This window comes from Sesamum indicum, linkage group LG8 (assembly GCF_026168435.1).
Source record: "Sesamum indicum cultivar Baizhima isolate 11 linkage group LG8, ASM2616843v1, whole genome shotgun sequence".
Taxonomy (NCBI): domain Eukaryota; kingdom Viridiplantae; phylum Streptophyta; class Magnoliopsida; order Lamiales; family Pedaliaceae; genus Sesamum; species Sesamum indicum.
In genome coordinates this window covers 4,342,630-4,358,140 of record NC_142664.1, presented here as the reverse complement: position 1 = coordinate 4,358,140, position 15,511 = coordinate 4,342,630, and the positions used below count along the sequence as shown (strand labels likewise).

Here is a 15,511-nt window from a genome sequence, read left to right as displayed (position 1 = left end):
ATTTTAAATCAATAATATAAATTTGTCATACTTGTTTAAGTATTTTATAAAATATTTTAAATATTCCAATGCCCATTTCGAATTGTATTTAATAATACTATAATAAATTATAAATTTATTTTCATCGCTCAAATTCAAGTGCGTCCATATAGAAGAGGTCAAACATCCCATAGAAAAATCGATGTAATGAGTTCGAGTTCCATCAGACGTGCTTGTACTTATTTCACTTTATGAGGGTTTAATGTTTTGTATTTTTTAATTCTTAGTTATATTGATGTACTTATTAATAAGGCCTAGTTCAATTGGCGAAATTGAGGTCCCATGATTTTAAGGCCATAGATTTGAACCCCACCAATGTGTAGGATGTTATTCAATATATTTAACTTTAAAAATATAATAGTTTATTTTTTATTTAATGATTGTCATTGTCTGATTAAAAAAATAATAATTTATTATTTTCACTTTAAAAAATATATATTAATATATTAATCAAATGGATATACTTCTACAAAACATAAACAAATTTAGACATATAGAAGGGAGGTGGCGACTGGGAATTGAACTTGCAGTTGATGTCGTGCTCATTCGGCGCTCTTTGACCAAGTTGATGAGAATGAGGTTCTGAACGTTGCGCTGTTGCACCGATATTTCATTGTCATAAATCCACTTTATACCATTTTAAATTAGTTTAGAGTATAGACCATTCCGAACTCTTAATACGAGATCTATTTTGTCTATTCTTAGTACCTGTTTGACCTTACGATTGAGCATATCATTATGATGAATGCATGTTTCAGGGTCGGTGATGCAGGTCGTTAGATTCGGGTTGTGACCTTTTGATCGCTTTTAAGGTTGGGTCGCTAAATCCCTATTCGAGCTTTCTGTAAGTAGATTCTAAGAACGAAGAATACGTAAGGCTTGCTAGAATACCCTAACTAAGGCCATTCGATGTTTAAGTTAGAAAGTGGTGTCGAATTGAATCTGGAAGGGCTAATAAAGTTGAAATCGCATTAATTGCACATGCCATAAATATTTATGATTGACGATATTTATAATTTGTCATACCGTATGAAATGGCTCTACGTGGCAAGATCTGGATGTATATGTGTCAGATAATTCAACGACTTATCAGTCGGGTCTTCTATTCGGGTCGGGTCGGATGACTCGATCCACAGGTTTACACGTAGATCTTGTCTTTTCTGCAATTTTCATGGGATTTGAAGGGCATTTTCATCCTTTTATATGTCAAGGGACTACTACCCCCATCAGTCGAAAATCGTTTCAAATCATCAAGATTGTTATTAAAATTAAATTATAAATCTAATTAATTACATTTACCACCCTCAAAATATATTTAGTATCGCAAATACCCCCTTAATATTTAAAACGTATCAAAAAGGTCCAACTCACCTTACGCCATTGGTGAAATTGTTAGACTTGTGTTGATGTAGTCTATGTGAGAGTTGAAAATATCCGTTGAAGATTTTTGACATTTTTGCCCTCAAAACACTTATATGTACGTTTGAATTGTTATGTAAACTTATACCCCAAAAAATCAAGAAAATGTATGTTCGAAATTCAAGCCAACTGCCTCTAACAATAATATAGCAGACTTTCCCTTTAGGTTTAATTGCGACTTTATTTTATTTTTATTTTAAATTTTGCTAAAATGAGTAACTAATCAAAATTAATAAATTTAAAATAAACTTATGATTAAACCTGTAATGCAAAAAATATTCAAAAGATTCCGACGATTTTTTCAAACAGTCATAAAGACCACATGAATGCCATATTAGCGCAACATCAACATAAGTAACGGTTTTATAAGTAATGATGTTAAGTTAATTGGATCTTTTCGATACGTTTTGAATATCAGGGGATATTTGCAACACTACGTATATTATAACGGGGATAAAAATTTAATTAACCATTATAAATTACAAATATCAATAATTCGTATAACAATATGAATTATTGATCAGAGTGGGATGTTGTTTTTATTGAATAGTATTTGCATTGTTTCTACTGAATAGTAGGTATATTATTTCTACTGTAATAATAGACATTAGCTAGATTTACTGTATTTGATATTATTGATCAGAGATAATTATTGTGATGATTTGTTAGATATTGATATCCGATAGAAATAATTTTAATCAATTTATTTCAATTAATAATTTTTCATTGCTCGTACTTCAAAAAAAAAGAATTCATATAACAGTTATTAATACTATTTACAAACTAGTCCATACATATATTATTATAGCAGATCAATTCACACACTGATGAAATTCAAACATAAAATATCATGACCGTCTAGCATCAATTTTGTAACTAAACTAGATCTCGTTGGCGTTATTTTAAGAAAAAATTACTATTGGCTACAATATTAATAATATAGCTAAAAAATATGGTAAATAACTATTATTAACCACGATAAAATAAAATCGATTCAGAAATTAGCTTTTTCACTATAAAAAATTATTTGTCACAACTATGAGCAGTGGCAAAAATATTTGACTTGACAAATATTTCGACCATTCTCATAAAAATAATCAATAATTATTTTATTATTAGTAATAATTAACTATAGTTGAATATTATATTTTTTCCAAGTGGGTATTAATAAAATGAATCAAACTTACATTTTCTAGATAAAAAAAAATGATTTGTTTTATTAATTGAGTTAATAAGAAATTGACACTATGATTGACATTGATGCAAATAAAATTGAGAGATGTGCGGCCAACATGTCTCTAACATGACCCCACCTCTCCTCTGTTCATCAGACGTCTTTTCTTAACTCACGGCTCACAACAAGTCAACACTTCCACCAATGATTCTCTATATGAGCGGTGAGTTTGTGGTTTATCAGTTCAAATTACACAAAAAAATTACTATTGATTATAACTTTATTAATTATGTATTAAAATAGTGGTAAATAATAGTTATTAATTACAGTTAATAAAAATTAAAATTATCCTTCATGAGTTTTTTTTCGTAATAAATATTTTAGCCACACTCGCAAAAACTATGACAAGTAATTATTGTGTGGCTATAGGGAATAATTATTTATTATGATTTTTTATTTTTAATTATGACAATTAGAATTGATTAATTATTATTTTTAATTTATTAATTGATTTAAAATATCAATGTATTTATTTAAAAAAAAAACGAGTGATTATAATCTTATGTAATTTTAAGTGGAACCGAGTTTCTTTATTTTGATATTTCGAATGATTCAATTTTAAGTACTCTTCGTATAAAAACGACCAAATACTAAAAACAAAACATAGAAAATACAAAAAATGTTCTTATTGAAGACACCAAATTGATCATATTATATATATTACAATTATAAATATTTTTTATTATTTAAATAATTAAAAATACTCCCACTTGAAATTACAAATAGCCCTTGTGACAATCCATTGTATGGGTAGTTGTATTTTTAGGAGATACTGATGAGGGGGTTTTTTATCTTTGGACGAATATACCCTTCACATTAAATTGAGGAACCACTATGGAAAGATTCCAGAATCCCACATAATGCTCAAAGGGAGAGATTTGCGGCTGCCATAACAGTGGTTAGCTACGATTTTGGGCATAACTTGAGCTCCCAGACCCGGATATTGGCTCTTACCAAAATTATCCTTTGGAGACATATAAGAACAGCAAATGAAGGTTTGAAAGGGTAAGTTTTCACTTGAGATCAGACGTATACAATTTTCTATCATCGGATATCTCTGATCTAGGAACTGACTTGATCGTCGGAGAGCCATAGCCGGGACTACACCCGGCCGGCTTAACCGTTTCCTTTTGTTCTCAGGGATCGCGTTTCGGGAGCCGAGGTCGGATCGCGGATTAAGAGTTCGATCATCGAGTGAACTCGACCAAATCTTCCTACGCATTTTCATTTGGCGCCGTCTGTGGGAACGACATATTCTGAGAACATGGAAGGAGAGTCAGGGAGGAACATCCTAGGCTTGGATACCACGATAGGAACCGCCGAACCCGTAGTTCAACTGACGAAAACTGAATTACAACAATTAATGGAAGAAGCGGGGAGAAAGGCCATTGTCGCGTATGAGCGAAGGATCGCTGTTCCGGCTGAAGGAGAAGGGGCGAGGAGAAGGCTATTTGGAGAAAAGGAACAAGATAGAACGTCAGGTGCCCATAGAAGGGACAGAAGCAAGCACCAGCCCTCAGAAGTTGGATCGAGTAGCCGAGACAGGAGCCATGCCCGGGGACCGGTAATCTCGCGTGCGGAGGTTGACAACGTATCGAAACAGATAGAGAGATTAGGAAAGCAGATTGACGAACTGAAGAAGAGGGGGGAGATAGTATCCCAGCACCGAAATTCGCCATTCTGCAATCACATCCTGACAGAGACTGTAGCTCCGAACTTCAGAATGCCGGACTTGCCGAGATATGATGGAATGAAAGACCCCGCAGAGCACCTCGCAGCATTCGATATGGTGATGAACCTCTATGGGCAGTCAGGTCCAATAAACGCTAAACTATTTGTCACGACTCTGACAGGAAAAGCCCAGGAGTGGTTCACAAACTTGCCACCGGGAAGCGTGGAATCCCACGAGCAGCTCATACAGAAATTCTCTTTCCATTTTGCCAGTAAAAGGAAGCAGAAACGATCGGCGACACATCTGTTCACCATAAGACAGCGAAATGACGAGCCTTTAAAGAACTTCATGGGACGTTTCAATAACGAAACGCTGGAGGTACCAGATCTACGGATAGATATGATGATCCACGGGTTGAAGAAGGGAGCATTTGCTTCTGCGTTAGCTCGGGACCCCCCATCTGATGTGGAGCAACTCATGAATCTGGCGCAGAAATATATAGACGAAGAAGAAATGAACGCCATGAAGGATGGCGAGTGGAGGGGCGAGTATGGAAGAGATCGGGGATATGACATTAAGAATGATAAGCGATCAAGGCATGATCGAAACAAAGAGCCTCACTACTCACAGAAGTATAATAAATACACCCCACTCAACACCACGAGGGCAAAGGCACTGCTCATGGTAGAAAGGAAGGATGTACTCAGATGGCCGAAACCCACGAGAGCTACCCCTGCAAAGAAAAATTCGAGCAAGTACTGTAGATTCCACAGTGAAAGAGGGCACGACACGGAGGAATGTTACCAGCTTAAGGATGAGATCGAGCGGCTAATCCGCCAAGGATATTTCAAAGATTTAATATCCAAAGATTATCAAAGCAGAGGACGACACAGCAGATCCCGGAGCCCATTAAGACATGAAGGAGGAGTCGTTGCGGGGCAAACTGCCCGCGAGAACGCGCCTGTGAAAGGCATCATACATATGATAGCAGGAGGATCTGAGATGGGACACTCGAGTAGAGCAAAGAAGAAGGCAGAATGGAGAACGAGTACTCTGATGAGCCGACAGGTAATGAATATATCCCCAGAGTTAGAAATTAGCTTTGGCGCTCAGGATATAAAGGGAAAGACCGGTGACGGTAATGACCCCATGGTGATTAAGATGGACATAGCCAATTTCACGGTCCATAAAGTCTTGGTTGACAACGGAAGTTCTGCTGATATAATTTTGAAGGAAGTCTTAATCAAAATGGGGTTGGCAGACGCCAGGTTGGATGCTGTGAGCTCGCCATTGGTAGGCTTCGGAGGCAGTGAAGTGGATTCGTTGGGGACAATTGAACTACCTGTTTCCCTTGGAGACGAACCCAGAAGAAGAACTCTCAGGGTAAAATTTCTGGTGGTCAACACCCCCTTTGCTTATAATGTCATTTTGGGAAGACCTGGCTTGAACATTTTCAGGGCTATTGTATCCACATACCACTTAAAAATGAAATTCCCTACACATGCCGGAGTTGGGGAGGTCGCATGCGATCAAGGGGAAGCCAGACGGTGCTACAACCTCTCCTTAAGGAAAGATGCGACGGATAGAAAGAGGAAGCTGGATGAAACTTTCATCAAGAACGAGGAAAGAATAGAATCGATGGATGAACACAAAGAGATCGAGTTGGTACAAGGGGATCCATCCAAAACAACGAAGATTGGGGCTAGCATGGAAAAGAACCTCGAGCTAATGATGGTCGCCTTCTTGCGTCGCAATGCGGACATGTTTGCCTGGAGTGCCTCCGATTTTAAAGGTATTAATCCCGAAATTATTGTCCACCGATTGAACTTAGACCCAAAGGCACAGCCCATACAACAGAGAAAAAGAGCCTTCGGATCCGAGAAAAATGCGATCATTAAGGAGGAAGTGGATAAGCTGTTGAAAGCAGGATACGTTTCTGAGGTCCATTATACGGATTGGTTGTCGAACGTAGTTGTGGTGCCAAAGGCTGCAGGGAAATGGAGGATGTGCACCGATTTTACAGACTTGAACAGAGCGTGCCCCAAAGACCCTTTCCCATTGCCCAGGATCGACCAGTTGGTAGATGCGACCGCCGGGTACGAGTTGTTTTCGATGATGGATGCCTACCAGGGTTACCATCAGATCCGCATGGCTAAGGAGGACGCACAAAGACATCATTCGTAACTGAACAAGGTATATTTTGCTATAACGTAATGCCATTCGGTCTGAAAAATGCAGGTGCAACGTATCAAAGGCTCGTTAACAGAATGTTCAGAGAACAGATTGGAAAAACAATGGAGGTCTACGTGGACGATATGTTAGTTAAAAGCCGGCACTCGGAGAAACACTTGCAGGACCTCGAAGCAAGCTTTGCCGTCATGCGAACATACGGAATGAAGCTCAATCCAACAAAATGCACATTCGGGGTCGGAGGGGGCAAGTTCTTGGGATATATGGTGAGCAGCCGAGGGATAGAGGCCAATCCAGAGAAAATCAAAGCAATCCTCGAGCTAAAGTCACCAGCTTCGATAAAAGACGTACAGAAGTTAACGGGTAAGATCGCATCCCTTAACCGATTTATTTCAAAGTCAGCAGATAGAAATTTACCCTTCTTTAAAGTATTAAGAAAACCCAAGGATTTCCAATGGTCAAAAGAATGCGAGGATGCTTTTAACCAACTCAAGGATTACTTGAGGACGCCACCACTATTAGCAAATCCCCGACCTGGAGACATTTTGTATCTATACTTAGCAGTGTCGGAACATGCTGTGAGTTCGGTACTGGTGAGGGAAGAGAATAAAGTCCAGAACCCAGTATACTATGTTAGCAAAATGCTGCAGGGAGCGGAGATGAGGTACAGCTTAGTCGAAAAGTTCGTTCTTGCACTAGTAACGTCGGCTCGCAGGTTACGGCCGTATTTCCAATCACACAAGATCGTCGTATTAACAAATCAACCGCTCAAGAGCATTTTGTCGCGACCGGAGGTCTCAGGGAGATTAGTGAAGTGGGCTGTAGAACTGGGTGAACACGATATAGAATACCATGCCAGAAACTCGGAGAGGGCTCAGGTACTTGCTGACTTTGTAATGGAACTGACAAACATGCCTGCTCTGGATGTCGAGCCGTGGATGCTGCATGTAGACGGATCGTCGAATACTAGCAACGGGGGAGCTGGGATCTTGATACAAGGGCCAGGAGAGGTTGAAATAGAGGTCGCAGCCAGACTCTCGTTTCATGCCACCAACAACGAAGCCGAGTACGAAGCGCTAATCTTAGGATTAGAGCTGGCTCATGCAGCAGGAGCAAGAACTTTAGAAGTATACACTGACTCGCAGTTAGTAGCAATGCAGATCGAGGGGAATTACGAAGCGAAGGAGCAGACAATGTCGATGTACCTGAAGAAGTCAAAATCTCTGATCGAGCGTTTCGACAAATGCACGGTCCAACAGATACCAAGAGGAGAAAACGATAGAGCTGATTCACTTTCTAAATTTGGAGCCTCATTGTCGGGCATAAAGAACCGCAGTATAATAGTGATGGTGAAAGACAGACCAGCGATCGCTGAGGTCGATGTATATACGGTAGACCAACCTTGTACGTGGAAGGACGAGCTAACGCTCTATCTCAAGGAGGGGATTCTTCCCAAAAACCCTTCGCATGCAAAAAATTTGAAGTTAAAGGCCACCAGATTCACAATGATCGAATCTGAACTATACAAGAGAATGGCGGACGGACCCCTGCTAAAATGCTTGAATGACGAACAAGCGGGATACGTACTGAAAGAGATACACGAAGGGAGTTGCGGCAACCATTCGGGCGCAAGGTCGTTAGCTCAGAAGGTCGCACGTCAAGGGTATTTCTGGCCTACACTGATGAAGGATGCGAAGAGGCTAGTACAAAGATGCGAAAGCTGTCAGAGGTTCTCCGCCCGGATACATTCCCCGGCTACACCAATGGAACCATTACAGGTCGCTTGCCCGTTCGATCAGTGGGGGATCGATATAATGGGGCCTTTCCCCCCTGCGAGGGCACAAAAAAAATTTATCGTACTCGCAGTCGAGTACTTTTCTAAGTGGGTAGAAGCCGAAGCAGTGGCAAGAATAACGGAAAAAGGGATGATCGATTTTATTTGGAAGAATATCATATGTCGATTCGGGATCCCCAGAACTATCGTATCAGATAACGGCACACAATTCCAGGGGAAAGAAATTGCGAGCTGGTTGAAGGAGTTAAAAATCCAACAAAACTTCACATCGGTGGGCCACCCTCAATCGAACGGGCAGACAGAGGTGACCAACAGGACTATACTCCAACACTTAAAGACCCGTATTAATTCAAAAGGATCGTGGGAAGAAGAACTACCAGGGGTATTATGGGCATACAGGACGACCCCGAGGTCGTCTACAGGTGAAAGTCCCTTTTGTCTAGTTTACGGTTCTGAAGCTATTCTTCCTGCAGAAATCGGCGAGGAAACCCATCGGATCGCAAGTTACGACCCTGCGGCGAACAACCAAGCACGCGCGTTCGACCTAACGGTGATCGAAGAAAAGAAGGATGCCGCCCTAGCTAAAATACTCCACCACAAAGGCCTAATGATGAGGAGGTACAACAAAAAACTTCGACCCAGGGAACTCCAAGTGGGGGATCTGGTCCTTAAAAAAGCTGAAGTCTCTAAACACGTGGGGAAGCTGGACCCTGAATGGGAGGGCCCCTTTAAGGTGGTCGAAATACGGAGGAAGGGTGCTTACCTATTACAAGACTCTCAAGGACGTCTTCTCAAGCGACCATGGAACATACGAAACTTGAGAAAATTCTATGCATAATCCAGCCTGAGAAAGGCTGTCAGTAGTGCGATCATAGATGCCTGGGAAAGGCCAAATAATGTATGAAGTTTAGTTACTGTATACCCATTAGCCTGGAAAAGGCTCATTAAACCATATTAAATAATATGATCGCATTTTTCTTATATAGACCTGAGAAAGGCACTACCAATCAATGCGATAATGTTAAACCTGAAAAAGGTTTTCAAAAACGATCGTATCAGCAAAAGCGCTTACAGTAGCGAAAGCACTGAAGTCTAATGTTTTAAGAGATAGTGCTTAAAACCAGGGATTATACAAAAGGAACTACGATCAGATTGTTCAGGACATAAAGCTACATATTTTCAATGACATCTAGCAGTGAAGCAAATTCATCTTCTTTGGGCGAAGCAGCAGGGTCCTCGGGGAATGGGCGCAAGGCACCATCAAGGCTAGGGTCGAGCTTGGCGAGATCAAAACCAGGTACAAAGCCTTTCAATGTCGAAACTTGAGCTTTGCATCTATCAAAACCTTGTACCAGGTAGTCTGCAGCCCTAATTTCTAAAGCAGTATCAAAAGACGGAGCTCGGATAAAATCACGAGCACCGGAAAGTCGAGCCTCCCGAATACGAGCAGAGAACTCGTCGGAACTCAAGAACTCGGCTCGACCATCAATCTTCCCAGCTGCTTGTCCAACTGTGAAGCCAGCCTCTCTCCCCAACTCAGTAGCCTTAGACACCTCAGTGGCCATCTTTTCCTCCAACTCCTTGATACGGGCCTCCAGGACTGCGCGTTGGGCTTCCGAATTTTCCGCGCGAGCGGTAGCCTCCTCGACCTTGAGGCGCATCTCACTACTGGAACGTTCAGCGACCAATTGATTCCTTCGAAACCCGGCACACTTCAAAGAGAGTCCCCGAACGAGATTAGCAGCCTGGACACGATCGAGTTAGGAAAGAATCTAAAAAAAAAAAAAAAAAAAAAGAGGTCATCATTCAGAGGGTAATTACCTGAACTAGCGAGTGGGCAGCATGTTCTTCCAGTCGAGTAAAAGGGCTCTGGAGCAAGGCCGCCTGATCGCGTGGTAAACACGAAGCATTGAATAGTTCCCATGATACTTGTCCAGAATGTGAACCAAGAACAGTGCTGTTGGGAGAGACATTCCAATTTGGAACGAATCTTTCTTCGACGGGTGGAGGCATAAGGTGGTTCGGAGCACGGAGATCCTCGCGAGCTTTCTTCCAGCAGTCGGAAATGTCATTGAACATTTCCATACCTCTGCGATCATCAAGGGCTGTAGACACGGAGTGACCCAGAGCCAGGGATTGAGAACGGCTCCTCGTATTGGGACCCACGGGGCTCTTACCTCTCCTCCGTCTCCGGGGCAACAGGCCGCCCGAACCAGACTCTCCAGTATGGGATCGATCAGGCGAAGCAGGAGCCGGTTGATTCAGCGGACGAATATGGGAGCGGGTATCCTCACTCCCAATGTTGATGGGGGGGCTACGGGGTTGGTTCCCTTGAGGAGCTACTGAACTGTCACCAGGATGAGGCGAGGTCGCTGATGAAGGGACGGGTGCGGCCTCCCCAGCTGACGGTCGCGCCCGATTGGATCGGATCCGCTGGGCAAGGCGAGATTGACCTACCATATCGTCTGAAAAGAAAAAAAACAGTGGGTTGAGAACACATTGGATCCGAGTAGAACAGAAGGAAATGAAAACTTAATCGATTAATCACCTAAGGAGCCCTCAACTGGGATAGGGGCAGGAGAAAGTTGTGCGAGCTTGAGAACTTCTTCTACCAGAAGCATCTTGGGGTCATACCGATTAGAGGAAAGGCTCCTAATTTGATCACCTTCTAACCCCCCACCCTCAACCACAGGTCTCGGTTTTTCTAAGACCCATTCACAACAAAAAGGCCATCCCCGGCCCGGGGGAGGACGAACAAAGATGAATCGTTTCTTCCATGGACCTACGTTCGAAGTTAAAGGAGCCAGATATCTGCACTCCTTGCGGGCGGATAAGTAATAAAAACCATTATCTGCCGACCTAGCAGAGGTAGTAAACGAGTACAAAGACCAGAAATTATCGAAGCTGGGCTCATATCGGTAGACCCTCATTAGGATAACGAAGATAATGATGTGGCGGATCGAGTTAGGCGAGAGTTGCATAGGGCACAATTCAAGGCGCCTGAGAATTTGTGAAACATACGGAGCGAGGGGTAATCTCAGACCCGCGTCAAAATGATTCAAGGAAAATGAACAGAAACCTCGAGGGGGGCGATGCATGCGATCAGCAGAACTAGGAACTAAAACTTCGTAGCTAGGAGGGATAAAGTATTTTTCCCTTATTGTATCGACCCGAAGCCTTACAGTACTAACTATGTGTTCCCACGGCCTATCACCGAAATCAGAGTCGGGAACACTATCGGAATCCGATTCTATTCGCCCACCATGACGCAATCTAGACCGAGACCTAGCCCTAGACGGACCTTCTTGGTGCATACTGACCGCAATACTATGGGTAAAAGTAGCAGTAGTGAGAAGCAAAGTTTGGGATGGCGGAACGTCGTACCTGGAAATGAAGAGTAAAGCAGGGCTTGAATGGTAGGAGGGCTGAAAGCGTTGGCTTGGGGAAGACGAAATCAGTTTGAAATATTTTGAATCACACGGATTATATGGGTTTTGTATTGAGAGGGGATTGGACGTCTGCAGAAGGCACGCGCCCTCCAATGCTAGAATGGACTGCCCACGCGACACGTGGACCTCAATATCGAGACAATTAAATGACCTGCAAAGCACCTGTTGATTTCTGCACACGACTCAGCCGTCGCGTCCAGAACTAAGGGGGCAAATGATGAGGGGGTTTTTTATCTTTGGACGAATATACCCTTCACATTAAATTGAGGAACCACTATGGAAAGATTCCAGAATCCCACATAATGCTCAAAGGGAGAGATTTGCGGCTGCCATAACAGTGGTTAGCTATGATTTTGGGCATAACTTGAGCTCCCAGACCCGGATATTGGCTCTTACCAAAATTATCCTTTGGAGACATATAAGAACAGCAAATGAAGGTTTGAAAGGGTAAGTTTTCACTTGAGATCAGACGTATACAATTTTCTATCATCGGATATCTCTGATCTAGGAACTGACTTGATCGTCGGAGAGCCATAGCCGGGACTACACCCGGCCGGCTTAACCGTTTCCTTTTGTTCTCAGGGATCGCGTTTCGGGAGCCGAGGTCGGATCGCGGATTAAGAGTTCGATCATCGAGTGAACTCGACCAAATCTTCCTACGCATTTTCAGATACTTATAATCTTTTAAATAATAAAAAGATAATATGTAATTATAATAAATTTTGAGGAAGTTTGTTAAAATTATATATATACAAATAAATAAATATAAAAAGGAGGTGGCGATTAGAGATTGAATTTCCAATCATGACGTACTCATTTGCAAATTGATCATCAACGACTGTTTTATCCATAGTCAACAATTATAAAAATAGATAAAATATATATATATATATATATATATATCCATAGTCAATTAGGTTGCTCAGACTCAGTCTGCGAAGTTAACGTCATACGATTTTAAAAATTATGAGTTCGAGTCTGATTTCTATATAGGTGTTATTCTATTTTAATAATAAAAATTTTATTTTATTTTATTATAGTTGACTATAATAGTTATTAATTATTGAAATTTATGATGTAATTATAAACGACTCACTCTTGATTCAAAGATATTATTGGAGTAAAATCTTTTCTATAATAAATTTGATTGTTACTACATTTGCTAGACAACCCGAAATTCCTTTTACTCAATTTTACCATCTAAGCAAGGACTCGTTGTCTACAGATTTGAGTGTTTAGGTCAATTTTTTAACCTATTTATATGAGTTAATTAAAAATCGGATAACATAATTACACGTAGGTCCCTTGTAGTTTGAAAATCTAGTGCTCTAGACGTTTGTTTATGTCTAACGAGTAGATCTAACCGTTAGTCAAAAGTTATCGAGTTTGATGATATTAGCAAAAAGTTGAATGAAAATTCGTATTTATCCACGATTGATTTATTACTTATTTATTATAGGTCAAAACAAATATTTTCTAACCAAAATACCTTTATAAGGATGAACTTATACTTTCTCACATGCGTTATCTTGTGAAAATGTATAAGGGTAGTTTGATTAAAATAATATTTATTTGACCTGCAATGGACAATAATAAGTCAATCGATGACAAATATAAATGTTCATTTAATTTTTATTGCTAATATTAGTAAATTCGGTGAATTTAACTAACGAATAAGTCTCTTCGTTAGACAGAAAAAAATATTAAGGGTATTTAATATAATTTTCTAAACTCGATGAGGTTTACTTGTAATTATACCAAACATCAGGAACGGACAATATAATTATTCTTAAAAAAATTATATATTATTATTATTAATTTTTAATTACCGATAAATATAAGGAGAAATTGAATAAAAATAAGAAAGAGACACTTTGGGTCGTTGGATGATGATGATAGTAATGATAATAATAATAATAATGATCTTTTCTGGGTTTTGTATAGTTAAGAATACCTTATAATGTTTGATAAAATTATGTAATCATTGAACGGATGTATAAAGTTGTCAATTTTGTCATGTATTTTTTTAAAATAAAAAATCGAATGGGGTGAATCGAAAAATTTTAAAAAGTATAAAAAAAATTATCCACTTAGTCAATAAAAAAATCATAAAATTTTAAAAAAATAAATAAAATTATAGTTCTTACTCCACAAGGAAATTTTGATTACTTCACCATTAAAAATGGATGAAAATCTAACGAATTGGGCTAATTGTTAGTCGATTGTTAAAATTAAAAAAGTATTAATAATTTTTTATACGATGAAATATTCAGACAATTTTTAAAATTTGGCTCTAATTTAGCCTTTACAAAATTATTCATTCTAAGACAAAATTATAGACAAATTTGATAATAATAATAATAATAATAATAATAATAATAATAATTCTGCAATTATCTCATAAATTTATTATAATTTATCCAATACTAAAATAAAGAGCATCTCACCAACCCTTGGGAATCGATCCTTGGGAATTGTTCTTCTGGAGGAGACTGCAAACACTGGCGAGTCTGGTGACAATCAGTGCCGCAATTTGTTGGGCATATGGGTTATGATGAAGGCATCTGGTGCCCCCATTCTGCACCTTTACCCTTTCTCATCCACTCACCTTTCAGTTTGAACCAATTGTGCGGAGCAGGGAACATATTCTTACGCCGCCTGGTTTTGGTTAAGGTTCCCAGTTCTCCAGTGTGTCTGAATCCCATGTATTATTGCTAGATATGATGACGAGGAAAGGGATTTATGCGATTGTGATTAGATTTCATGATATTCTAACAAGGAAAATATGATCACTAATTGATTGTTGGATCACTATGATCACTCAGAAAGAGATAATATGGGAAATATTTGATACGTAGAGAAAGTGTTTTGTAATAATTTTTACTTTTATGGTACGAATAATTTGTCGAGAAAGTTGTAAGTTTAATTATAATAAAAGTTATGTGTGTTTGAAAACAAAAGTGAAAAACCAAAAGATCGGAAAAATTTGAAGTTGGCTGAATATTTTATGATTTTAACAGTAAATTGTAAAAATTGACAGATAATTATTTATAGCTTTTGGCTTAAATTAACTTATATTTTTTAAACTATTTAAAAGCTTAAATTGTTAATCGAAAGTATTCATTTAAGTTTACTTTTAGCAAAAAGTTAATTTACGTTTAAAATAAGCTCCCGGAAAACAACCCTATAGTGTTAAAAGATTTATATATATATATTTCGGACTGATTGGAAATTATCCTTTACCTATTATACCCTCGATAAAAAAGAATAGATATTCCATAAAAATATTAGAATTTACGTCTTTTGCGGGAGTTTGTACCAATTTTAACCTAATTAACCCACACTCGATCTGAGTCCCTGGATAAAAGATCATGTAGCGCGACGCGATCTAAGACTCCAACGTGGAGGCCGCACAATTGGTCCAGAACTATAATTACTGCTCATAAATAAAAAATCAAATATGAATTGACGTTTTCTCTATCCGTAATTTATTTGACCTATTCATTTCATATTGATTATTTCAATAACATGATCGTCGGAGCATTTCCACTGAGGCCATTTCCAACACCTTTGAGTTGCCGCGGTTTTAGATTTATTTCTTTTACTTACACTGAATATGCGCATGCACAGAGTGTACATATTGCTGAACTGAACAGAGCAGATACCCATCACAGTCTGACATAATTATTTGGCGACACTACAACTTTTAGAAA

The 15,511-nt window shown here is 39.3% G+C and overlaps 1 protein-coding gene across 1 annotated transcript; it reads left to right on the top strand.

Annotated features, from left to right (window-relative positions):
* Positions 1–3,956: 3,956 nt before the first annotated feature.
* LOC148787123 (uncharacterized) lies at positions 3,957–6,548 on the top strand. Its single transcript, XM_088883236.1, has one exon. The coding sequence runs from the start codon at positions 3,957–3,959 to the stop codon at positions 6,546–6,548; it is 2,592 nt and encodes an 863-aa protein (XP_088739362.1).
* The last annotated feature ends 8,963 nt before the right edge of the window (positions 6,549–15,511 follow it).